The sequence below is a fragment of the Chelonoidis abingdonii genome, chromosome 1 (assembly GCF_003597395.2).
Source record: "Chelonoidis abingdonii isolate Lonesome George chromosome 1, CheloAbing_2.0, whole genome shotgun sequence".
Classification (NCBI taxonomy): domain Eukaryota; kingdom Metazoa; phylum Chordata; order Testudines; family Testudinidae; genus Chelonoidis; species Chelonoidis abingdonii.
The window spans coordinates 94,625,419-94,653,079 of record NC_133769.1 but is presented as its reverse complement, the minus strand read 5'-3'; the positions used below and the strand labels follow the sequence as shown (position 1 = coordinate 94,653,079).

At 44.0% G+C, this 27,661-nt stretch overlaps 1 protein-coding gene and 1 pseudogene across 1 annotated transcript in view; both read left to right on the top strand.

Annotated features, from left to right (window-relative positions):
• Positions 1 to 25,732, top strand: part of PLBD1 (phospholipase B domain containing 1) — a 50,679-nt gene extending 24,947 nt beyond the window's left edge. Inside the window, 7 exon segments of the mRNA XM_075067701.1 lie at positions 1,940 to 2,101; positions 4,260 to 4,404; positions 12,448 to 12,648; positions 12,762 to 12,902; positions 22,313 to 22,498; positions 23,578 to 23,684; positions 25,480 to 25,732. Coding sequence (XP_074923802.1) covers positions 1,940 to 2,101; positions 4,260 to 4,404; positions 12,448 to 12,648; positions 12,762 to 12,902; positions 22,313 to 22,498; positions 23,578 to 23,684; positions 25,480 to 25,647 — 1,110 coding nt within the window. The 3' untranslated portion in view covers positions 25,648 to 25,732.
• On the top strand, positions 10,219 to 10,513 carry LOC116825675 (myosin regulatory light chain 12B-like; annotated as a pseudogene).
• Positions 25,733 to 27,661: the final 1,929 nt, after the last annotated feature.

The window sequence follows — 27,661 nt, the reverse complement described above, 5'->3', positions numbered from 1 at the left end:
GGGCAGTTTAGGCAGATCACTGTGAAGGGGTCAACTCACCGCTCTAGTTGCTCCTTGTGGTCAGGTATGGCAGCTCTCACCCTGTCTGGCACCCCCTGCCGACAGATCCTCTGGAGGTCAGCCTCTGCTGTGATGATCCTGCAGCCAGGTCATGATTTAAGTCCACCCATTCCAAGGTGACATACAGTTCAACAAAATAAAAGTCCAGTCCTTATATCTGATGTCTGGCTCCAGTGCTGGGCCTTGTGGTCCTTTCCCCTTCTGTGGCCTCATGCCACCATACCAGTGGCTGGTATGGGAACCAAGGTACGCACACTACACTGCTTCCCAGCCCAGGGAACCTATAACCAGCAGCCAAAGACAGCTCCATTTCACTTCTTGCTGCTACCTCCATGGGCTTCTTCCTACTCAGCCTCTCAGGCCTTCTCCCCTGCAAGCTCTCAGTCCAACTCTTGATTATTTTTGAAAGTGGTTTCTTGTGTAATTTAATATAGAATCTAAATTATCATATATACAGACTCCCAGTACCCTCTTCTGGGTACATCACACTATTGAGTTCTTAAAAAAAACCTCAACATTTGAGTCATCCCACTATTTACAGACCTGAGGTACCTTGCCTGCCCCTCCCTGCCATATATTTTCACTAAAAAATGTGAGAGGATAAAGCAATATAATACAAGTTAAATGTATGTCTCAGCCTTCCCCCTCTAAATCACAGCCGGTATTAGGCTCACCTGCTATACAAGATCTTAGCTGTGTGGGGAAGTTTTGCTTATTATTGGAACTTTTGGCAAAGGTTTTAGTTTTGGAAAGTTTTTTCCCTTCCCTTTTGTGCACAAAGCAGTGTATTACATTCTTTCTGATGATTATTTCCACTGCAAAAGCAGAATGGTCTAAATAGCATGTGGGCAGTACAGTTCTCTATTTGACTTCCATGTGAAAATGGGTAGCAATTGAGAGAATACTGTTCTCTTCTCTTCCATCTCTCCCCAGCAGTCTGTCTTCAGAGAGGCCAGCTTCATGGTTAGGAACAAGGCTTCATGGAAGTACTGTACTTCTTTCCTACCTGAATGCTTCCCCTTGCAAATCTCCCAGTCTTATTCCTTGAGGCACAAGCACTCTGTAACTCTACTGAGCCTTGTATACACTAAGGGTATGAGAACAACCATGGAGGATTTTCTAAAAATTACCCTGGAGTCAAGAAGGTTTAAGATTAGACTTCTGTTTAAATGTTTATCTGGAAGAGGCCAGAGGAGAGACTACCAAATGATAGGTTACAGATGAACTGTGAATTAGATCACTCTGGTCTCCTAAAGCCAGGATGGGATTTTTGAAAGTCCTTAGTCTAGTTTCTGGTGACTGGCTTTCTCTATTAACCAGTCTGAGCAAGTAGTTTCACATTTGGCTAGTATCACTAAGCTTACCTAACTCCCCAGGCATCATTCATCTCCATCCGCAGGATGTGTCTTATCAAAGGGTTTGTATGCACAGGGAAGTTAGTATGGTATAGCTAAACACATTAGTTATTGTGAGCTTTTTTTCTCATGTAGACAAGCCCAAAGTCTTTGAGATCTGAGTGCTCATCTGGGTCATTAATAAAGGCATTTAGATAAATGTACAACTGACTAAGTTTTCAAACCTAACAGTACAGTATCTGCTGACTCTGGGTTTTCTGTACAAGTATAACAGGTTTTAATAGTTCTTGTTAACCTCTCCTTTTCTTCCTTAGTTGTTTTCTCTGTAGCAGTATTCCAGTGTCAATATAGTGTCATTGCAAAGGCATTATATGAACATGTGAATATTTTATATAAAGGAAATAACTTAATGATTCCTTTGGGGGCGAAAGAAAAATGAACTTGTATTAACAGCTGAATTTGCTCACTCAGTCACTTCTCCATCTGAAAATAATTTTTTTTTTTTTGGTCTCTTTGCCTCCCAGCCCCTGAGTGTCTTTGACGTCCACTTCCTGAATGCAGTTGGAGATCTACTGGACCTTATTCCTGCATTATTCACGTATTCAGCAGTGGGTTGGTATAAGGGTGACCCAGCAGGCTTTGGGAGATATCAGTGGGACATGGGTCACTGCTCTGCTCTTATCAAGGTAAGGGCAATGCAATTTTTCATAACTTCTAGCCCCTGAGTAGACTTGTATCATGATCATGTTGATGAAATCCTCATTATTATTTATATTTTGGGAGCATGTAGGGGCCTCAATTAGGCATCAGGGCCTCATCATGCTGGGCACCACAATCAATCTTGATTCCATTTTGTTTTAACTGATACTGTTCATAGATAAGTTATCTAACAAATCCTTCTAGTTCTTGCTTTTGTATCATGTTACTCTTGTATTTGGTCTTTCATTTGTCTCTAAATTGAAGTTGTTTAATATCTGAAGATGGCTAAAAGCCATGTTGGAGAGACAGATAAGAAGTTCCCATGCATTTTTAAGGGGTACAAAACATCTCGGAATGGCGGATCAGGTGACTATGCAGTGTGCTACCTTTGAAAAGGGCAGTATCTGATTTTCCAGAGCCAGTCTCTTGTCCCTTGGTCTGGTAGTGATCAGGAAGACCGCTGAGGCAGTGTTTTAGCTTTCTGGGAGGAGGAATGGGAGATACCTGCATCTGATTAGAGGTAGCCTCTTTGTGTAAAGATGCTATAGCAGGCCTTGCAACTAGTGATATTCACTATCATACAGGAGAAGAACTATGGTACTATGGCAATGAGTGTGATATAAAAAGGGTTAGAAATTGGCTTTTCATTTGTAGAGGTGGTCTCCTTTTCTGGGCTGGTAGGGGGTTGGAACACTGCAGGTGTGGGCACCGTCCTCGGAGGAGGAGGAGGAGGGAGTGCCATCTAGATTAACAGGCAGTCTTTGTTTGATTTTCATTTTTTATTTCTTTTAAAGCGAAGTTTTGTTATTGGGCTTCAGAAGGAATCTCACTGTAGATGTTGGCCACAACATGGTGCTTCAAAGATGAAGATGACAAAATGGGGAATTCACAGGGTTCCAGTTGGGATCTGAAGACTTCTGGGGCACTCTATTTTGGTGGCGGGAATGTTGCCTCTCAGGAACCTTAGCTTAACCTGGAGAAGAGTCAGATATTTACTTATTGTAACTGGCTCCTGAATGAACACTGGATATTAGAGCTGAGTGAATACTTAAAAAGAATGTTCTGTCAATATACATTTAAATTTTTAAACAAATTTGCTTTTACTGACAAGGTCCCTTGTTTTTGCCTTCTGTACTTTCTATTTAACTAGGTCACCAAGAGGAACCTGCACAAAACCTGCATATTTTCAGCTAATGTTGAAGAATATTTATAGAAAGCAAATTTTGCATTCTAAAAAAAAAAAAGTATTTAAGCAGGAAACTTGATTCTAAGTAGCACTCAGGGAACTGAAACATATCATAATACACGTGTCCAATAGAAACTAAACTAACTAATTTCAGATATTTACTACTAATTGCTTGTAAACAGCCAACTATCCAAGGATTATTCCCAGAAATGTCAGTGACTAATTTTTAACAGCTGTAGCCGGCTGCCAGGGTAGGGCAGCTTTTCCCAGCTGACCTTTGTAAATTTCCCTTAGCTGGTTCCACCCAGGGTGGCAACAAATTATTTTTTTTTAAAAAATCAAATAGAACACAAAACAAAACCTTCATAACAAAAATCCTTTCCTCCCAGAGGCCTTGTCTGGGGTGAAGGCTTCAGCCTTCCTGTCCAACTTGGAGGCCAGGTCACACCACCTCTATTTTTTTTCCTGTGAGTTGGGAAATGGCAGCAGGCAACCAGTGCTTCCCCTGCTCACGTCTCTCAGAGTGAGGCAAGAGTCAGGTTGTATGCCATGCTTTTTCCCAGAACTTATTCTGGAGGGCTGACAGAGAGGGGAACTTTGTCCCACTTTACACTGCAAAGCTCCTGATCCCAGGCCCTTAAAGAAACAGTAGTCTGAGTTTCCCGAGACACTGTCACCTTCGGACCACTTCTTCTCTCCCAGCACCTACATCCGTCATTTCCTAGACCATTATCTGCTCCAGAATTCCTGGTCTCCCAGGCATTCCCTTTCTGGTTTTAAAGGGCCAGTATGTCCCATTATAACAAGGGATTCAATCTTGATAGCCTGATAATTCTTGAACAAAGGCAAAATCCATCCGATGGGTTATTTGCAACAAATTGTTCTTCCACCTCTACTGATGTAGAGTAGAGAGTGTTACAATGATCAGGATTACTCACTGTTCTGCTTCTGTTTTCTAGGTTCTCCCTGGATATGAGAACATCTATTTTGCTCATTCCAGCTGGTTTACATATGCAGCTACATTGAGAATATATAAACATTGGGACTTCAACATCACTGATCCAAAGACTGTTACTGGTCGGATGTCATTCAGCAGTTACCCAGGTAACTGGGGTGAGAATAGGAAACCTCATAGTCCACGGTTCGTAAATGCATCCATGTCTGTATGTGCCTTCTCCACATCTCACTGACTCTTGTGTACTCTTCTATAGACAGGACACTGTTACTATAGGCACTGAGACTGACCTACCTTAATATTCTTAGAAGCCAATAGAGGAAAATTTCTTGCAGATTTATTGTTTTGAATGTATCCTTTTAAAAAAAAATTGGTCTGGGATGGTGTTCTGAGGAGTACTTGTTAAATATTCTGCAACCCCCTGGTGCAAATGTGGTTCCTTATGAAGGGGTTTGAATTCTCCTTGCATGGTTCATGTTTATCTGCATTGCTGATCTTTTCCCCACCCTACCCAAGTGTAGCCCTACAGTACTAATGTGTCTCTGGTGATGATACTGTTCTGAACGCTTCACTTCAGTGATCCTGATGGGATTACTAGAGAGTATCAGATTGACATCATCTTTGACATTTGATTGCCAGTCTTCAGATTGATTTTTTCAATCTCCTTTTTGATTTGTGGAGCTGGGATGTGTGTTGGGGGAGGGTGATTTTACTTGACCAATGAACTTTAGAATATCAGGGGTGGAAGGGACCTCAGGAGAGCATCTAGTCTAACCCCCTGCTGAAAGCAGGACTAATCCCCAGACAGATTTTTGCTCTGAATGGCCTCCTCAAGGATTGAACTCACAACCCTGGGGGTATGGCTACATTAGAAATTGAAGTGTAAGTGTAGTCAGAGCCGCAGCGCTGGGAGAGAGCTCTCCCAGCGCTGCTTGTAAACCACATCCCTTATGGGTGTAGCATGCAGCGCTGAGAGCCGCGCTCCCAGCGCTGCCGCCCTGACTACACTGACACTTTACAGCGCTGCATCTTGCAGCGCTCAGGGGGGTGTTTTTTCACACCCCTGAGCGCGAAAGTTGCAGCGCTGTAAAGTGCCAACGTAGCCAAGCCTTGGGTTTAGCAGGCCAATGCTCAAACCACTGAGCTATCCCTCTCTCCAACTTACTCTCCCTTAAGAGGATGGGCTTTTTTCTTTGTTCTTTATGTATGCTTCATGTTTTAGTTATGTAGCTAAAACTGCTTATAAACTGCCACAGAAAGATTTGGCAGCACATCTCATTCTCCTCATTTTAGAGCAATGTTAGAAAGTGCCAGTTAATGTAAAAATGTGGTCTCTTGGTTTAAAAAAAAATGGGTGGGGGTTGCAATCTTTGTGACCCCTTCACACAAGACAGAAATGTGAGTCATCCCTGATTTGAGCACTTGGCTTGTCAAGCACTTTGCCTTGGAAGATATCAAAGAATCAGCCACGGAGGTGCTAGTATAGCTAGGCTTCATTCTAGAAGATCCAGTGTCTCAACTTGTTTCCCAGAGGCAGTCAGATTCGCCAAGAAATGTTGTAGACGTGGCTCCTCTTAAAGCTTTCTTGTGCCAGGACAGACTCTGATACAACAATATGGTAGGATTTGCCTTTACCAGCAAATTTCAGCAAAGACCGTGCTACAGAAGTTAGGTGTCATGGCACCCAGGGTATGTGTCTACATGAGAGAAATTCAGCAGACTCTGAATTATGGTGTAGTATCACATGCCATTAAGAGAGCCAGATGCAGTGACTTCATCGGTTTGTACTAGCTGACAGTATGGCTCACAAACTCTCTTGCACTTTTCCAAATGATGGACAGCAACTGAGCACAGGCTTGGTGGCAGTCTAGGGACATTCTGCAATAAGGAAAACTTCCAAAATCTTTTGCTGCAAGTTGCAGTAATGTGGTGGAGTCTTGTACCTCTCGGTCATTTAGCCCTCTGGGGTCTACAGTGGAACCCACAGGTCCCATGTCACGGCTTCAAATGAAGACTGCAACCTTTTCCATGTACATGACCCACACCAGGCTATCACTTTTCCCTCCACCTTTTCATTTTCTCTGTATGTATAAATATCTTCTGTGTGTTCCATTCTATGCATCCGAAGAAGTGAGCTGTAGCTCACGAAAGCTCATGCTGAAATAAATTTGTTAGTCTCTAAGGTGCCACAAGTACCCCTGTTCTTTTTGCGGATACAGGTTAACATGGCTGCTACTCTGAAACCTTTGATTTGAGAGAGCCAGCCAGCAAACTGTCATGATAAAAGACACTATATTCTGCCTAGTTGCAATCCTGCTATTAGCAACTTCTGGTTAATGGCAACATATTGTTGGGAACCAGTCCCATCTCATTAACATCAGTGTTATTAGGATTTGTATATTAGCAACAGCATGCTGCTTATTAACAGCTTTTTTTTTTTTTTTTTTTGGAAGAAAGAGCCACCTGGAGCTGCAGCCTTGCAAACGTGTCTGCAGAAGGAAGCACTGGGATGTGCAAACCTGCCCGCGGCCAGTGCTTAGCATGTCCCAACCACTTCCTTCTGGGGCTACATCCCAGCAAACCTGCCTGCACACAAGGACCACAGGAGATAAAGGGCTTCAGGCTGTGGGGAGGCTATGGACAGCGCAGTAGCAGGGAGGGGGACTGCAGCCCGGATGCCGGAGCTGCACAGTACCTCCCTCTGTACTCTCTGGGGGACTGCACACACAGAAGGAAGCACTGGGACATGCTGAGCTCCTACCCCTGGAGAGCACAGGGAAAGGTGCTGTGTAGCTCTGTGGGCCCCAGTGCTCTCCTCCCCATTGCTGCCCTCTCCCCAGACAGGTTTGCAGGGCTGCAGCTATGGAAGGCAAATCTCAGCGCTTCCTTCTCTGGCTGTTTCTTCACAATCCTGCCTTCTGCTTATTAGCAGCTGCTGGATAATAGCAATAAGCGGAATCTACTGTATTTGGAAACCCAAATCAGCTTAAATATAAGTATTAATTGTCATTTCACAGAACGAGAAGGCATTAAAGGCATAAAACAGAGACAGACATCCCTCCAAGCCAGCCCTATGATTAGTTTACAAAGTAATTCTAGATTATATCTGGCCTACCTCATGACAAAAAAGTCTTGGTTCTTCTACATTCCAAAGCTGCTTCACACCCTTTGAAAGAAGTGACGTGCCCTCCCAGAAAAAAAATATACCTCCTCCCCAGTTAGTGTATTGTTTGACTGCAGCACGAGTCAACTTGCCCAGGACAGCAGATCCTCCACACTGAGTTGCAATAAATACCCTTTTTTGATTATAGCAGTGTGTCTTTTGCAGTCTGGTAAATATGTTGTTAGTTAGTTAACATTGGGTCACAGCACATATTATGTTTTTGATTAAACATCCTTTATTATGTAGTTAGCAATAGATACAACTAGAGGGTCGTACACTTTATTGCTTATATAGGCTGAGCTGACAAATAGGGATGGGGGAGGTAGCAATGTACTTTTCATCTCTGAAACTGTAGCAGTTTTACAGGATACTGCCACAAAACCTACATTTTATTGTCAGTTTGTCTCAGCCGCTCCTCTTCATCTCTTTGTTGATTTATCAGTTTCCTATCAACAATTTCTCCTTCATGGTGCCCATTTGATGCTGCAGGCAGAGGAGCCTGAGCAATAGCATTGTGACATCAGTGGTAACTCAGCCAGTTATCACTCACTCCCTTCAGTGACCTTAACTCTAACCATGCTGCCCGTGTTGGTTCTCTCTCCCCTGGACACTGCCTGTGTGATGCTGCACACAGAGGAGCGTTGTGACAACAGACACACAGAGAAATGCCATTGAGTTGAGTGTAAGGCCTGACTTTGCTCGGCCAATTAAGATTTCAAAGCCAGGCTGAAATAAAATAAGTTCTGTGAAGAATTTAAAAAGATCTCACAAAACTAAGTGACTGGGCAACAAAATGGCAAATGAAATTTAATGTGAATAAATTTACAGTAATTCACATTGCAAAAAAATAACCTAAACTATACATACAATATGATGGGGGCTAATTTATCTACACTAAATCAGGAAAGAGATTTTGGAATCACTGTGGATAGTTCTCTGAAGACATCCACACAGTATGCAGAGGCTGTCAAAAAGGCAAACAGAATGTTAGGAATCATTAAAAACGGAATAGAGAAAAAGATGGAGAAAATCTTATTGTCTTTATATAAATCAATGGTACGCCCACATCTTGAATACTGCATACAGATGTGGTCGTCTCATCTCAAAAAAGATATACGGGCATTAGAAAAGGTTCAGAGAAGGGCAACTAAAATGATTAGGGGTTTGGAACAGATCCCATATGAGGAGAGATTAAAGAGCCTAGGACTTTTCAGCTTGGAAAAGAGGAGACTAAGGGGGGATATGCTAGAGGTATATAAATTATGAGTGGTGTGGAGAAAGTGAATAAGGAAAAGTTATTTACTTGTTCCCATAATATAAGAACTAGGGGCCAGCAAATAAAATTAATGGGCAGCAGGTTTAAAATAAAAGGAATTTCTTCTTCACACACTTGCGGAGGTTGTGAAGGCTAGGACTGTAACAGGGTTTAAAAGAGACCTAGATACATTCATGGAGGTTAAGTCCATTAATGGCTATTAGCCAGGATGGGTAAGGAATGGTGTCCCTAGCCTCTGTTTGTCAGAGGGTGTAGATGGATGACAGGAGAGAGATCACTTGATTATTACCTGTTAGGTTCACTCCCTCTGGGGCACCTGGCATTGGCCACTGTCAGTAGACAGGATACTGGGCTGGATGGACCCGGTATGGCCATTCTTATGTTCTAAATAAAAGATGCTTTAGCCACTGGGTTGTCCCTATGGAGAATATCACTTGAATGAAAATACAGCAGATAAAATTTAAAATTCCACAGGCCAGGACCTGATTTCTGCAGCTGCTGTGGGAAGCCATGTGGCATGGACCATGGAGCCAAGCCTCAGGCAGAGCTTGGAGCACCTTGGCCCTAGCGCTATGTTGTTCCATTGGATGTGACACCCAGAATGTCTGGCAAAAGAACAAAGACAGCCAGGCAAGAAGTGACTTCAGCATGGACTCTCCAATGTGTTTGCTGTGTGCAGCTCTGTTCAGGAATTCAAAGGCCTTCAGTGTGAAGGATCAAAACAGAGACTGCTTTCTTGGTGAAGAAGACTTGCATAATATACCTGCTTCCTTTGAAAAGACTCCCACTAATGGGATCCCCACTCAGAATCACTTGGCCCCCCCTTCTGAAAGAGATAATTATAGGTATCTTTGAAGAAGAAAATGTACCCTACAAACTAAAGCACACCTTACATTAGCCAGCTGTCGAGTAGCCATCTCTGGACCCTGTGAATTGAGCCAGTTACTTATTGATATCTAATCTTCCATGTAAGCAAATTAATTGAGAGCCACCTCTAACTATGCCTATCTACTGACAATAATCCTGGACCCTTCCTGGTCAGGCTTCTGCCAGGACATGAAACAGAAAAGCATTAGTCACATCACCAAAAGCAATAGGTTCTGCCTAGAATGTGAGGGGTGAGGACCTGGCAGGAGCAGGGATGTGAGTGGCCCTGCTGGGGGCAGGGGATTCTGGCTGAAGTGGGAACAAGCTTCCTGGTTGGGGGGGGCAGGCTGGAGTTGGGGTGAAGAGTCTGGCTGAAATAGAGTGAGGGGGCCACTAACTCATACTCAATTCATACCCTTTCCCTAACCTTGAGATCTCTTCCTCAACCCTGTATCCAGAGTGACTCTGCTTCCCTTTTACAGGCCTTTTTAAGGTCGCTTCCTCAGCTTTGTATTCTAAATGATGTCTAGAACATTCCTGTAATTTTGGAATTTATGGGATGCAGCGGTCAAAAGTTATTGCATTACATGCAGACAAGCTGAGAAATGCCATCAAGTTAAGTGTAGGGCCTCACTTTGCTCAGCAGTAAATAGTGCCATGATGAATGAGGCTCCAGGTCCTGAAAACTTGTTTCCTACATTGTTTGGAGACAAGCTAAATGGCTCTGATCCAGAAGATGTAATCAGATTGCTTGTGTTGGCTTTGATACAGGAGTGACAGAGGGTTCATTTGAGAAGTTTGTTTGAGAGATGCTGATAACGATGGGAGACTGGCTTACAGATAAAGTAGATGAATTGCACAGAGAGGCAACAATTGACCAAAAAAAGGCAATTTCAGTTACATCAAGCTCTCGTGCATCCTTAAACATAGAGCAAAAGACAAGGATGAATGAATGGAACTCCAGCCGTCTGCTGATAGCTCTAGTTTTCACTTGTGCTTATTTCTGAGGGATTTTTTTCCCTGGTTGAACTTGTAGCATGCATTTAACTTTTTCCTTTCTCAGGATATTGATATATCCCAGGCCACACTGGCATATATGCACCTGTGTAATTAGACTGGGAAAGGATGACAAGTGATAGTTTATTGAAAAAGAATTGAAGGATAAAAATCAGGAAATATCAAAACCCAGGAAGAAATAATCCTTTCTGGCTTGCTTGGATTTTGACATTTTTGTAATTAAAAATTCCACTTTTAAATAACAATCTATTGTATAAATTAAGAATAAAATAAAAAGTAACAGATGATGTGACCTGCCTGGGAGAGGGGACCCAGCCAGCCAGACCACACACAACAAACGGCCACACACAGTCTCCTGGAAATGCCTACTCTTAAGATCTTTGAAAGACATGGCTTGTTTGAGTCAGGTCCGTTAGACCACTATGTCTTCAAGGAGGAATAGGAACTGGCCTTTGCAGTCCAGTGGTACAGGCTATTACTCCATTACAGGGCCTATATATGGATATCTAAGGCTTGTCTACATAGAAATTGAAACCAACATAACTAAGCTGGTTTGTAGTTAACAGTTTGAGTTATTTTGGTGCAAGCCCATGTGTGGACACTTATTTTAGAGTAAGAATGTCCTATTCCGATATAATTTATATAGGTAAAATCTACTTTTATTCCAAATAAGTGTCCACACACAGCCTTGCTCCCAAATAAATCAAGGTGTTAATTACAACTACAGACAAGTCCCAAGCATTTTGTATTGCCGCTCATCACTGGAGTTTCCAAGTGTCTTCGGTGTAAAATAGACTAGCAAGAGAGAAGTCTCTTCTGACCTTTTGGGCATCTCTAGCCCTTCTGCTATATCTGATGATAGAAAGCTATGCTTGAGTTAGGCTTTATTTGGTGCTGCATTTTGTTTTTTGGAACTAACTAGTCAGAACTTCAAACGATGAGTGTTCTCTGCCTGTTTTGTGCTTGCAAAAACTTGTTATCGCTGTATATTCAGAGAACAATTATTTGTAGAGTAATTCTCTTCTAGGTGTACTCTAATCTGAGAAAAGCCATGGAGTCCTGTTTTATGAGAGAGGATAATGGCTTGAGCCCATGGGTGGCAAGTTTGTAGAAATTTTGGTGGTGCCCAGAACCCGCCACCCCCAAACTCTGCCCCCACTTGCCTAAGGCTCTCGGAGGGGTTTGTGCAGGGAGATCTGGAGTGCAGGTCCTGGGCTGGGGATTAGGGTGCAGGAAGGGTGCAGGGTGCAGGCTTTGGGATGGAGTTTGGGTGCTGGGTGCAGGCTCCAGGCTGGGGCAGGGACTGGGTGTGCAGGAGGGGGTGAGGGGTGCAGGCTTTGGGATGGAGTTTGGGTGCTGGGTGCAGGCTCCAGGCTCCAGACTGGGGCAGGGGGTGGATGTGCAGAAGGGGGTGAGGGGTGCAGGCTTTGGGACGGAGTCTGGGTGCAGGCTCTGGGCTGGGGGTGGGGTGTAGGAAAGGGTGAAGGGTGCAGGCTCTGGGAGGGTGTTTTTGGGGGTGAGAAGGGGTGTGTGGGAAAGGGGACGTGATGCACGATATGGGAGGGGATGCATGCTCTGGGAGGGAGTTTGGGGATAGGAGGGAGTGCAGGAGTGAGGGCGATGGGGCTGAGGATGAGGGGTTCATGATGCAGGAGGGGGCTCAGGGCTGGGGCAGAGGATTAGGGTGCGGGGGCATGAGGGTTGGGGCTGAGGATGAGGGGTTCATGATGCAGGAGGGGGCTCAGGGCTGGGGCAGAGGATTAGGGTGTGGAGGGATGAGGGTTGGTTAAAGCATAGGACTGTAAGGCAGAGCTGGGGTCCATGTTAAGGGTCCATAAAGATAACAGGAAGTCTTCTGGTTTTTTTAAGGTTTTTTGATGTCTCTGGATGACTTTTACTTACTTGGCAGTGGCTTGGTAATGTTGCAGACCACAAACAGTGTGTTTAACCAAACTCTTCTTAAACAAGTGGTGCCTAAATCTCTCTTTGCTTGGCAGAGAGTCCGTATTGCCAACATGATGGCAGACAGTGGCAAAACCTGGGCACAAACTTTCTTAAGATGCAACTCGGGTAAGTAAGTTTATATGAACCTCTGAATAAAGAAGGCACTCCCTACCTTTTTTCCCCACCCAGCTTCTCCAGGCAGTGGTGAAAGATCTAACCTCTTCCTAATTGTCCCCTAGGGACCTATAACAATCAGTACATGGTCCTGGATATGAAGAAGGTTAAGCTGCAAGAGAGCTTGGATGACGGAGCACTCTATATCATTGAGCAGATCCCAACACTTGTGGAGTATTCTGATCAGACAAGTGTTCTCCGTAGAGGTAATCACTGCGTTGATAGCTTTAGGGTTAGGAAAATTCAACCATTTGTACAAGCTGACAGGAGTTTTATTTTACATCTGGGAATGGTTTACGTTGGGTGTTTGCACTGGGACTCCAAGTTGGGAAGCTTTTTCTGTGAATGTCACCTAGATCCCACAGGCAGTAATTTATTGTGTGCACCTTGCTGTTCCATATGAAACTGGCTCCCACCTGCTGCACCTGAATGTAAATGGCTGCCATGAGCATCTTTTTAGAATGTGCTGAAGGTAACGTGTGGTGACTTGTTCTTCTTTCCCTGACTTGGCTTTCTCCTGCATGGTTTCCCTTTATACTGGAGCACCTTTATTTTTTCTCAGAGGAGGGTGGGAGCATTTTTAATTAGTGCTGAATTATTGTGACATTGAGAGTCACTTGAATCTTTTTGTGATTTTCACCCCAGAGGGAAATGGGTTTAAAAGAAAAAAAAAATGACTCCGATAGCCGGACTCAATCTCTGAGCTGAGCATTCATAGGGCTGTGTCGTCTAGCAAATATTTGCTCTCCAGAAAATGCCTTAAGCCCACAGCAAAGCTAGTAACAGGTTGACTGAAAATATAACCCAAAGGCATCATAAGAAATCATGCTAGCAGCCAGTATCAGCAATCCAGGCACATTCACAAGCATTTTCCAGGCACTTGTGTCTTTACATGGAAGTCTGAGCTCTGTCCACCGACTTCATTGTTTTGGTTCCATTGTTCTATTGTGCACTTGCACAGCTGAAGAGGTGATAAGTTGCAGAATTGACCCACATACACTAACATTCATGAGGATGTATCAATCATAACTGTGGTGGTTTTGTTTTGGATTCCTGCCCTCTCCTCTAATTCAATGGAAGTGTCTAGAAGGTTTTTGGTGCTATCACAATATAAATAATGCTTTTGGGGTGGGGATGCTTATCATGAATAATCTATAAAATTTCTTCATCCATTTTATGTTTTGTGTACCTCTAATCCACTGAAGATGCAGAAATAAGTGTTTTTTCTTCTTACGTTTCTCACTTGTCAAAATGTTAATTGGGAACAGACTAACAAATTGAGGCCTCATTAGTCCCTTCTGACTGGGGTTGTTCATTGCAGTTAGTGAAGTTTGCCAACTAGTGAATCTGATGTAGGCCATTATGGACACATGCTTCTCCAAGATCCTCACTGAGGATCTGAAACATGACTACTTACATGGCATCTGGTTGTTCCTGCAGCTGAGTGGGTGGGCTTGGCATCGCTACTCCAGTGGCCCTTCCGAGGAGCTAGAAATGAAGGAGCCTAATAGCTGATCTCAAATGGGGTAGCAGGAGAGAGGTCTTTAGAGAGGTGGTTCCTCCTTCCCCTTGCTCTGGGATTGTGACAGATACCTGAGTGCAGTGCCAGCTGGTGGTGGCATCAGTGACTGGGACCAGACCATCTGCTCTGCGTGATTGGTCCAAACCTTTCTTAGACTGAGCTGGAACTGCTGTTATGCAGTTGCATTTTGGTCTTGTACTTGGCACAGTCATTTTTTGCCTGCTTCTGCCAAGTCCTCATTTGTGAGGCCAGTTGCCTGCCCGGTATTATCTCCCTCCAGCCCATTTTGTTGATAATCTGTGTTTTTCCTAGTCAAGTCCCTCTGTCTCTGGACCAGATTAAGGTGTGTTCTCTGACTATGCTTCTGTCTCCAGGCCCTCTGGCCTGAACACTTGCACCATGTGTTCAGTTCAAGAGAATATGGGGAAGTCTGATTCAGGTCGTCTGCTCGCTGGGGATGATTTAAGCAGTTCCATGTGTTTCCAAGCTCTAAGTCTTTCCTGACTTATGCACCTGAGCTACAGTCAGGGAAGCTGCTGGCCTTGTCCCCCACCTATAACTACTTCCCAGAGGCAGGCTGTATTTGGACCTGACCTATCTCTCACTCCAGGATCTGCAGTCACTCCTCCCCATAGTTTGTTCAGAATGTTCTGCCCTAAGCCTGGCCTAAAGGGCTCCTTGTTAAGGTCTGGCCTAAACATTTGCTTGAGAGCCAAGCAAATAGACTTCTGGCTTGTCCCTTGTCTCCAGATGAGCAGAACCCAGAATCCCTTCTGTTTAGCAGCTTCAGGCAGCTGATCTTAGTGGCTATCTTCCTGCCCACCAGAAAGAGCAACTGAGAGAGGGTGGATCCAGAGCTGTCAATTGGCTCCTCCCCTCAGATTGTCAGGGCTAGCAATGGCTCTTGTCAGTTAAGGGCCTGAAAAGTGATGGGTAGCATCAGAAGTCATTGAGGAAGTCCTGGTGTCATCCAAGCTGGTGGTTCATGAGTGCCCACACAGCAGTTGTGAGAGAGGAAGATAGAAAATGTGCAGTGAGGACTAAAGAGTTAAAGGAAATCAGAGCAGGAAGAGGAACAAGTCACAGCTAGTACATTTACAAAAACAACCCACAAACTGAAATTTTTGCAGAAAACAGAAAGATCAACTCTGTATTTGAATGTTTCTTGTACTACATGTAGCAAATTTTAGGGAATGGTAGAGGCAGAGCCAAAAGATGGTTTCATTATGCAATTCAGAAGCACTTGGGAAAACAAAAAGCATGTAATTTTTTAAAAAGTTTTTTAGCTGTTGTTTATGGCTAAGTTTAAAAGTATTGGAGGCTTTAGAGGAGAGAATATGCAGGAGTGGAAAATGAAATGAATTGTGAGGCTTAAACAACCTACTGCTTTGGGAAAATCTTTGTGTTTAAATGTTGGAATAAATAACATTTTACATTACCTGCTTTGATAACATGGCCATTTCCCAAGTATCTGGACATGTTTTGCATATGTTGGATCAAGCACAGTACAAATCAACCATTTCCTGGAATCTGAAATAAATACACTTTTTCTTTTCATCCGAAAGCCTGGGAGCAGTACAGCACTGGCATTGATTCCTGTCTGTGGCCTGTCCCTCCATTAAGCCCAGCCTGGTCATGTCTCTGCATACGATTTCCTGCCACATAGTTGATGGCCAGCCTTCAGGTCTGACTGACCGTGGTTGTGTTTGCATTATTTTCCTTAGCATCCTGTTTGTCTTCTAAGGGGTCGTAATTATTGTAATCTTTTTGATTGCCGCCAATCCTATACCGTCACTTCACATCCTGCTCCTTCTAGCTTCTTCAGTTGTCATAATATCATTCCACAGTACACCTGCCATCTTCCAAAGAACTCTCATCTCTGTTACCTCCAGCTGCCTTCTGATGTCCGTTTCATTTAACGCAGCTGCTTCCAGACCACAGAGTAATACTGCTAGTACATTGGTTTGATTCATTTTCATTTTGGTGCCAAACAATGTTTTTATCAGTCCATAATTTCATCAACTTCTACGTAGCTGTTGTATCTAAAGCACATGTCCTTTAAACCTCATCCTTGATGGAACTGTTGGCACTGATCAATCTTCCTAGGTACATGTAAGGTTTTACTTGTTTTGTGACTTCACTGCTGCATTTCAACACTTTATATATTGTCCCTTTTCCAAGATGCAACCACTTCATCATCTTGGCATTTATTGTAAGTTCAAGTTGACTGCACCAATTTTCCACGGTAGTGAAGAGTGTCATCGTCAATTCAAACATGTCTGCTAGTTGTACAGTGTCGTTTGCTTGAGCTAAAGAGCTTAACTTTTGATCACCGAGCGTCATGCCCTCCAACTTGTATACAATTTTAAAGGTCCAATTTAAGAACATGATGAAAAGTGATGGTGATTCCATGCCCCCTTGTTTTACACCAAACTTTGACTTGAACCAGTTGCTTAATATCCCACCAGTTCTTATGGCACTGCAGGAATCTTCATACATAACTTTTATAATTGCAGTTATTCTATCTGGAACTACATGTGATTTTATTACTTTCCATAATGCTTCCCTCCAGACCAAATCAAATTTATTCATGAAGTCGATGAAAAGAGCAAACATCTTTAATCCCCATTCTCACCTTTTTTTCCAATCAGCTATTGGAGTGTGTGTCGGATCAGTTCAACTTTGGCCTGGCATGAAGCTGCACTGTTCCTTGCCTGCTGCTACTTCTAAAACTAGCCATAATCAATTGACAATTACTTTCATCATGATTTTTCCAGTACTGATAATAAGCTTATACCTCTTCAATTATTCAAATTGGCAGGATCTCCTTTCTTCAGGATTGGTACAACTATTGCCTTTACCCAATCATCAGGTACTTTCTCTTGCTTCCAGACCTTATATATTTTTCTAATGCTTTGATAGCACTTATTCCACCAGCTTTTAGCAGCTCAGGTGTTATGTTATCTATTCCTTCAGCTTTCCCATTTTTTAACTGCTTCATTGCTCTTTCTATTTCTTTTTCAGATGGTGGTTCAGTGCTTATATGCATTCTGCCCTGTTCCTCTGGCATGTCTAGAATGCTTGCATCTGGAAAAATTACACTGTTTAGCACTTTGTCAAAATGCTCCTTTCATACTTCCAGGAACTCTTTGATATTTGTTGTTGGTTCACTGGTAGCATTTCTTACTACTTGCATTGTTGACTTGATTGTGTTTCTGTACAATTTAACTTTTTTGTCTATAGATGGGAACTCTGATTTCAGACCAAAGGTAGGTAGGGCTCATTTCACCTCCTTAGGCAAGTCTGTCTCAGAGAAGGAAAACTGATTTCAAATCCAAGCGGTCCAAGCTTGTTAGCCTTGAAATTAGTAAGGTGGAACTGCTGATTGTGCCTGTTCCTAGCAGGCCAGCAGGCTATCACATCATGCTTCCACGAGCTGCATAGGGTAGAATGTGCTAACAAGCCATTACATCTGAAATTGATTTGTTATAAAAACAGTACTACAAGCCAGACTGATTTATATGGCCTAACAAATGGAAATCATCATAGATTTTGTTTAACAGCTAAATATATTACACATAGTGCAATCTGGAATGTTAGAACTGTTTGCTTCAGGCCAGACTGAGCCAGTAGTGGACGAGTTAAGGAAGTTACACATTACCTTTGCTGCCAAACAAGAGACACGTTGGCTGGGTCCAGGAGCGTTCACAATTGGACATTATGCTTTCCTTTATTCAGGACACTCAGGTGGACAAGCGAAGCATAGGGATGGGGTTGCAATAAATAAATACATAATAATAATTAGAGATATACCTATTTCCTAGAACTGGAAGGGACTTTGAAGGGTTATTGAGTCCAGCCCCCTGCCTTCACTAGCAGGACCAAGTATTGGTTTTTGCCCCAGATTCCTCAAGGATCAAACTCACAGCCCTGTGTTTAACAGGGCAATGCTCAAACCACTGAGCTATCCCTCCTGCCTCCAATAGCAGTGGACAAGACAATAGTTACTTTAAATAATAGCTGGAAACCAGTGTCTGAGCAGATTGTCATAGCAAGGTTTACTACTGCCTACCTTTAAACTATGCATAACTGTGACCTGTTGTTATGCACCACCAGAAGCAGCAGAAGTGGAAGAGAAGGATGGATTGTAACAACAGGTGGCTAGCTTTGTAGATGAGATTCCTGATCATCACATAATTTTTATAATGGGAAATATGAATGCAAAGTTTGGTAGCGGATATGGTAGGCAAATGAATAAAATTGGGACTACATGGTATCAGGATGGCAAAGGAACTTGCTGTGAGATACACAATCTGATTATTGGTGGTACTTGGTTTCTTCATGAAGATATGCACAAGATTATGTGCAATTCAGCAGGTGGTCAAACTAAAAACCAGATTGACCACATTATTATCAGTAAAGTGCATAAAAGGGCATCTTTGGATGTTAGTCTGTAGAGATGCAGGATGTGGCAGTGATCATGAATGACTAAGGGGAAAAATTAATATTAAGTTAAAGTCCAATAAACAGAGGGGTGTAACTGGAGCCACACTTGATCTTGATAAAGCTAGCTATGTGAGGGAGGTGTACAAGTGGATGCTTGCGAGGTGTTTCATTAATTTGTATTTGATGAAGAAATCTCACTACAGACTGAATGGGAAATATTCAAGGAAGTGATACAAAATACAGTGTAGGAAGTTATGAGAAGACATAAACAAACAAGGAAAAACTGGACATGTAATGAAACAAGAACATTACAGGAAAAGTGTAAACAAGCCAAGACTGCTGGGAAAGTGGAAGAAATAAGTGTTGCATTTGCCCAAAGCGGTGAAGAAATCACAAAGATTGGGCAAGCAAAAGTTCTGGAAAAAAGAGACTCAACAACTAAAGGTGGTGTCAAGAGAACAATATATACACTGCAGCATCAAAATAATAGCCCTCAAAGCATTCTTGCAGCGTGAGTGAGCTGAATGACAAGGGACTCAGACTTACTTTAAGGCAAAGCTGGAGCAAAGAGGAGAATCTTGCAGTGTTCATTAAACTTGTCCAGACTTGGGCTTAGACACATTTCTGAGTGTATTTCTCCACTGCAACCAACACTTGTCTCTTCTGAGCATCACCTATGGGACAGGCAGCCAACGTGCTCTTGCAAACACAGGTGATGCTGCAGAGTAAAGGTGGAGAGGCGGTCTCTGAAAGCCAGGATCCAAATAGAAACAAGCACCTTGAGTTTTAATTACAAGTGAACTGGCAGCCAGTGCTGAGCTCAGAGCAAAGGAGCAATATGGTCTAACCTCCCTGTCCTACTCAAAAGTCAGGCAGATGTGTTTGTACTAGCTTAAGCTTCTAGGTGGCTTTCAGGGGTAGCCTTAGGTACAGCAGGTAGCAGTAATGGAGACCTTAAAGTGACAAAGACATGAATTGTTGAGGTGATGTTCATATCTGAGAGAAAAGGATGCAATTTCTTAGCCAGCCTTAAATGCAGAAGGACTTGCTGGCCACTGCCACTGTCTTTGGCCTCTGGAGCAAAGATGAGTCAGGTAAAACACCGAGATTATGCACCTCTTACTTTGCATCTACGTAGCCCCTTCCATCCAAAATCTCATAGCACTTTGCAAATAATAGTGAATTAAGCCTTCCAGCCCCTGTGCAAGGTTGGCAAGTGTTATCCTCATTTTATAGATGGGAAATCTGAGTCCCAAGAGGTTGTTTGCCTGCAGTCAGAAAGCATCTCTGTATTAAAGCCAGGAATAGAGCCAAGATTTCTGGACTCTTGAGTCTTGTGCATTAACCCCAAGACAGTCCTTGGCTCCCCACACAGCACTCAATACAATCCGTTGCTGCTTCACAATCAGGAAGAGTAAAAAAGAAAGTTCCTCCTAGAGACCCAACAGAGTCCCTGCTGTACGCATGGGCCAGCCTTCCCCCATACTCCCAGCTCTACATACTGCTCATTGTGCGCTCTGCATGGCCTAGCCTGCAGCCACGGCAGGCGTCTATCTAGAGCAGAAACTCACCCAGGAGCTGGTACATGAGGGCACTGCACTGTGTAGGTGGCATTTACAGCCTTGCAAAAGCAGAGAACGGTGAGGAGAGGCTTTGCTTGAGGAGAACTTAACATGGGTTACTTTGCTGTAGTTTTTAAATACAGTGCTTTCTGGATGGGGAAGCAGAGGCATCTGCATTCTTTGCCTTCCTTTGAGATAGTACAATTGTAGAATTTATTGCTAAATAATACTTAACTCCCTTCTGTTTGGAAATGAGTGTGTCTGAAAGCTGGCCTGCCCATATCTTGCCAGCTGCTTCTTTGGAGGATGGCTCAAGTGCATTAATCTATGGAGGACATCTGTTTTACTGTGCAGAGAAACATATGACACTGGATGTTCCCTTCAACTAGGTTATATGTCATGTCAACCAATGCAGGTTGTGCAGTTATACAGGACACCCACTTCTGTGCCATGTATGTATTGAGACACAAGACTGTAAGCCACCTACTCAGAGATGTGCATGGCTCTGACATATTGGCCACTAGTTCAAAACTTTATATGTCTAAACACTTGATTTGTATTTTTGTAACAGTTGCCTGATGAGCCCCAACTTATTATTTAAGCATCAACCAACCAGATTCCACCATTCCAACTCCTCAGAACAAGAGGTGTTACATCAGTCAGTATTTAGTTGGGAGACCTCCAAGCAAAACCCTGGGTACTGATGACTCAGTAGGTGACAATCTCCCTTTTCAGTAGCAAACCAGTGCCCTAGGCTGGTGATAAAGGTTGCTGTGTAGCTCTAGGTGCCACATTTCAGCATATGCCATCCCATTACCTCCCCCTTCCTCTGTGGGGGAAAAGACTACATTATTGTACATTTTTAATTGACAGAAAAGGATCACATTTTAATTCTTCTAGGATTACACTTCAGAGCCAGGTCCTGTCTAGTTATGGTCCTGAATGATCCCATGGCATTTGTTCTGCAAACTTAGGAACATCCTAACTTATTTATACTACAGACAATTGCATTCTGCCTACCTAATAATCTCCCTGTAATTTCAGTTGGATACACTATTCTTTAAAGGTGCTTTCACGACAGGATTTTCTTGACCTTTGTCTTATGTGAGATAGGAGAGAACTCTCCTGGCTCTAAGTCTTTTGGCTTTGGGCTCACTGAGGCGATGATGGTGGTGGCAAGCGCAAGATTCCCTTTCTCTCTCTTATTTGTCAATATGCACCATCAGCTACCACAGCCTTCTCCTCTCTGGCTTTCAACAGGCTGTAACCTGTTTCTCTGGTATCCTTTTTTGTTGATCTGCTTTCCAGTCAGGTCTATAATAACAGTTAGTTCTGTGGCTCCTTTTTGGGTTACTTGAGTCAAAGGCTGCTGTCCTCTTTGGTTTCATGGTTTGTTTTGCTGTGCCCTCTCTTTCTGCTTGTTGTTTCAGGGCCTTAGTTGTATCCCTGATGTCTTGGGTGCCTGTTTGTTCTGAGCCTTGGCATATGATTTTTTCCTCGCTTCTGAGTTTGTTTGGTGCTTTGCCATATTTCTCAACTTTTCAGCATGGCGTTTGGATGCATATATTCGGTGTGTGATGTTGGTGGGATTTTCATTTTAGGAATCATTTTTTCTTTCAAGAAAGAAGCTCAGTGGCTTCAAGATGTGCTTGCAGGAGACACATGTTACTGTGGATGAACACTATTGCTGCATCCTCTGTTTCAGCAGATCATGAGGGTGCACAGGTGGTCAGCTCTGGCTGTGGGCACGATCTAGACCTGAACCTCTCAGACCTCCCCTCGAAGCACCACAAGATACTTCTGTAAGTCTAGCCTGCAGCTGGCTCAGACTTGCTTTGTGGGATAAGCCTTCAAAGTGGAGGCCTGAGACCCTGTTAGCACCATCTCTCCAGTGGAATTACTTGTGAATTAACTCACCTGCTCCCAATGGTGACTGATATGTTGTGCTGCTATCAGACTGGATCTAGCTCCTGTTCCCAAGCTGGCATTGTTAAGGAAACACAGCAATTAAAACATTTTTTTCTTTTAAATGAGTAAACAGTTTGTTTAAGTAATTAAACAACAGAATGGGTTGTCTCCCTTGCAGGATACTGGCCTTCTTACAACATCCCTTTCCATGAAACCATCTACAACCTCAGCGGGTATGCAAAGTACGCTGAGAAATATGGCTTGGACTTTTCTTATGAACTGGCTTCCAGAGCAAAAATCTTCCGACGGGACCAGGGGAAAGTGACTGACCTGGAGTCCATGAAGTATATAATGAGATATAACAGTAAGAAGCCCATTTGTTTTCCTTTGATCTGATTTTTATTATTTATTGTTTGTATTATGGTGTTGCCTGGCAGCCCCAGTCATGGCTCAGGACCACATTGTGCTCAGTGTTGCACAAACATAGGACAAAGAGACAGTCCCTGTCCTGAGGCACTTACAATCTAGGTACGAGATAAGACTTGAAAATCTTTTTTTTTTGTTTTTTAACCCCGTGCAGGAACAAGGGAGGGTTTCATTTCTGAGTGCACATGCCATCGAGGTCTATTCTAGCTAACTGTTCCAGAGAACATCTGAAACACCAACAAAATTAAGAGACTTGCTAGGGCTCTCTGGGGAGAACTTTCTTGAGCACAGTTGGAGCAAGGAAAGGGTCTTGCAAAGCCTTAAGTACGAGGCAATGTGTCTATAATACTAACATAGAGGATTTAGCATAAAATCTTTTTAAAAGACTCCTTTAACTGTCCCCTCTCAGAAGGAATGTCCTTCAGTGCACACTGCTCTGTCTTGATGCTGTCAGGATCTGCCTTACTGGGATTAATGGGAAAAAGTGGTCTGAATAAACACCATCTCTAGGTACAGATGACCATATCTGCTTTATTTTGATTCTCTTTTGCATATAACATTGTTTGCCACATGTGAAGTTTGGAAAGACTTTCCCCCAGGATGAACTGGCAATGATCTGAGGGAAAGGGCACGGGGACTACCTCTTTTTGGCTCACTGAGTAGCAATCAGATGGGCATAGTTTTTCCCCACTCCTCAAATTTATGCAATTGCAGGGGGTATTGCTATACCTTGCTCCTTGCCATCTTCATTTTTAGTTTCTTGTTTTGTAAACTTTTTTCTTCTGTTCTAGACTAAAATTTTAAGACCAGAGCTGCTCACTACTTTCTCTCTCCTGATCCCTCCCTCCTTCTCTTGTACGAGTTGGCTTTCTCTCACTACAGCTTCCCAGGTAGTGTTGCATCAGCTTGCAGAGTATTCCATTCAAGACTCTATGGGAGGAGCCCTCATCCCCTGCTGGGGATGGCCCTGTGAGTAGACTGACTTGATTTCTTTTCTCTTCCCCATTTATTTCCCAGACTACATGAAGGAGCCCTATGCCAAGCTCAATCCATGCAACACTATCTGCTGCCGCGAAGACCTGAACCCTTCTCTCCCAGTGCCAGCAGGCTGCTATGACTCAAAGGTAAAGACCGCTAGAGCCCATAGCCCGCCTTACATACTGTCTGATTGAAAGCAGGGCGCCTGCTCTTGACCTGCCAACCAAGTCTTCACACTCTGCAGAAGGAGGTTCCCTGTCTGCCCCTTCGATCCCCCAAACTGCGACAGTGCGGGAGAGTCAGGAATAAAACAAACACTTCTCACCAGCGAGCAAAGAAAAGCATCTGCAGGGCAGGGTTATGGGATACTGGCCGCTGTATTTGCCTACTTAGCCAGGGCCCTGTCAGCCTAACTGACTGCTCTGTACAGTGTTATGTGGTCTGTAGGATCTCTGATCCTCTGCACCATCTGGGAATTAGCTAATCCTTTGGTAAGCAGCTAATTGCCAGGGTTTCCTGAGGCCACAAGGGAGTGCTGTGGGATGGAGGGGAAGCACCTGGGCCAGACAGGATAGGACTCCTGTCTGCCGTGAGTCTTGGTTGGCCCCATCTCTTTCTGCTGCCTCCACTCCCTGCAGCTGCATTCTGGTCCTTCTCTTCAAGGTTTAACTGGGAGAGCCAGGGTCAGTGCTAGCGGGGGTGAGGTCAGTCCACTTAAACACAGGGAGCAAGAGGGGTGGAACCAGGTGGCAGAGGGAGGTGACCTGTACGTTTTGTGGGTGGGAGGATGCAGGACCCTGAGGTATGTGGGTACATACTTATCCTGTGTATCCAGGTGCAGAATGCTGTGGTGAGACTGCTCGCCCTTAGGGCACTAAGGGTTAATACCCAAATTCTAGTAAAGCCTGGCAGTAGGTAGGGCTCAGGAATGTACTAGTCACTCAAGGCCCTGGATCCCTCAGTTATCTTATTTTCAGGGTGGCACAGAGGGAATGGGAATTTGCCAAGCAGCTGTCTGCTCTCATTAATGGAAACCATGTGGCCAGTTCCCTGGAACTGTGCAGGAATGTTTCCCCAGTGACACCTGTGTTTGCTAATGCCTTGCTCTTCAGTGAGTCATTTTGCTCTAGACTTAACCTATATAATTATTCTCAGCATGAAGTTGACAAAGGTCAGGTAGCTTTTAGTTTTAACCCATGCTTCAGTAAAAAGAATGATTTTTACAGGCAGGATTTATGGCAGCTTTGTTCTTAGTACAAATACTAGGTAAGTTAATACCAACCCTTAAAATACTGGCGAGGTCTAAGGCCTTTTACCCTGTCATGGCTAGCCCGTTTCCGGGATTGCGTGTGAGGCTGCAAGGACAGGCAGAGTCAGAAATCTTTGGCAGACCCAGTTTCCACTCTTCCCTGGCTTGCCTGACTTGTGTCAGAGAGCAGGACTCAGCAGGGACCTCGGTTCTGGCAGCTACACTTGGTGCAGAAATGTGAGTGGGAAGGTGGCTAAGTGGCTTTATACCACATGTACCTCCCTGTATTTTCTCACTAAATCCCCCAGGGGGTTGTTGCAGCAGCCAAGAACAGCTGGAGCACAGCACTGTTTTGGCCAGGTCCCCTCCCCACCAGCTGGAGACCCTTACGCTGTGGGTATTCCCCAGGGGGCAGATCGGCTGCCTTTAGATCAATGGGGGCGTAAGTCACCTTGGGTCCTTAAGGTGGGGGCAATGCTTGGTTTAATAAACCTTTCTGTTGGGGGTGGGGGGGAAGGAATGTTGCTTGAACTAGCATAAGTTTTCCTGAACTCAGTTTCTTTCTTTTACTCCTGCGTATACCCACTTGGACCAACCTGAGCAATGCCCTCCCTCTCCATAGTGTTTAAACACTTCAAATGTGATAGGACAGTGTATCCTCTACCTATAAAATCCTGCCCTGTCCTTCACAGGTGGCAGATTTCCATATGGCTTCAGTGTTTGCAGCCTCTGCTGTCAATGGCCCACCTGTAGAGGATGGGCTTCCTGTTTTCAACTGGAAACAATTCAATGGGACCAGGCATCAGGGTCTGCCAGATTTCTACAACTTTGACTTCATCACCATGAGACCAATCCTGTGAAACTGGTATCAGGGTTTATAAAAAAATATTTTTCCTTTTTCTGAATACTTCCATTCTCCCACAAAATAAAACATTCTTTAAGTCCCTGTGTTTGTGCCTTAACTGCCCTCTGCTTTCCTAGTTTCCAGAGCTTTGTTCTGTGAGGCAATGGGCTTGGGGAGGCACCATCTAATCAGTCCTATAAGAACATAGTAACTACCAGGGGTTATTCACAAACTGCAGTCGAAGAATGAGAACATTGTCACAAACCAGCAATGAATGAGGAGGCTCCTTGGGCAAGTCACTTCACTTCTGTGTGCCTGAGTTTCTCCATCTGTAAAATTGGGGTGATGCTTGCCTTCCCTTTGTAAGGCACATCTGAGAGCCATGGATGAAAAGTCTATGCAAGAGTTAAATATTATTATTATAAATTAGAGGCACAACAGGTCCACTTCAAAATGAGGCTCTGATAGCGCTGCTCACTAGAGCTGGGTGGAAACCTTCCTGTCTACAGTGCATTCTTTCAGTAGTTTGTGTTAAAGCTTTTGTGCCTAAAGATGCAGAAAGGCACCTGGTGCAATTTTCCCACCAGACGCCTAAATGCCTTTAAAAATCTGGCCCTGGAACCTGAGAGGCTGTCATGTGCAGAGGGGATGCTTTGTGGACTCAGACAGGCTGTTTTGTGGCTAGATTGGTGCCAGTCAATAGCTGAGAGGAATGGTCTAGTGGAAAGTGAGGTATTTTCCTCTCTACGTACAGGCATGTGACTGGGCAGCCAGAGATATGGAATTTGTTACCAGCTTATCCACTGAATTGTTCAGTGGTCTTGTATGAGTCACAGACTCTGTCCAGTCTGCAAAATGGGACATAGGGACTTACCTTCCTTTGTGAGATACGTTAACATCTGTGAAAAAGCAGCGCTGTAGCTATTATTTCTTCTTTGAGTGCTGGTCCCTATTTGTATTCCACACATGGGTATCCATGTGTCTGAGACTGGAAAACCTTGTAAGTAGTGTCCATTAGTCCACAGCTGCTCCTTGAAGATCCTCCTGCTCAGTACGAAGAGTATAAGGGGAAGTGCGGACTGTCCAACTCTCCAAGTTCCTCCTTACCGCCTCATGGCCTGAGTTGGAATCCTCTATGCCTGAAGCTGTCTTAGCACCAGCTTTCTTATCTGTAAATATAACTGTAGATGGTTCTCAGTGTTTCAGTAGTCTCTTTATAGTTAGTGTAGATTAGTTTTCCCTACTGTTGAGAAGGACTATACCCAGATTTCTGAGGTTTAAGAATCTTGTCTCTTGTCCTTGCTCCTCAGTCAGCAATGACCATGAGCACTGTCTTTAGTGCCTTAGGGAGGTACGTATCTCTGCCAAGTGCAGGCTCTGCTGCTTCTTCCCTCTCCCGAGAGGGACGAACACTTCAGCTACAGAAGTACTTGATGGAGAAAGCTATGAGACCCCAGTGAGATCCAGACTGGGGAGATTCCTCCTGTGACAGGTTCTTTCTGGGGTGCCACCTGGAACTGGGGTACCACTGAATTCCACCCCCCCACCCACCAGCTTGGGCTCCCTTTTACACTGTACAGCTGTGACAAGCTGCAAAGCCCTCTCCAGCCTGCACTTTCACCAGCATACATAGAATCATAGACTTTAAGGTCAGAAGGGACCATTATGATCATCTAGCCTGACCTCCTGCACAACGCTGGCCACAGAATCTCACCCACCCACTCCTGTATCAAACCTGTGTCTGAGGGTATGGCTACACTATGGGGCTATTCCGATTTTACAGAAACCGTTTTTTTAAAACGGATTGTATAAAGTCAAGTGCACGTAGCCACACTAAGCACATTAATTCGGCGGTGTGCATCCATGTACTGAGGCTAGCGTCAATTTCTGGAGCGTTGCACTGTGGGTAGCTATCCCATAGTTCCCACAGTCTCCCCCGCCCATTGGAATTCTGGGTTGAGATCCCAGTGCCTGATGGGGCAAAAAAACATTGTTGCGGGTGGTTCTGGGTACAGCCTCACCCCTCCCTC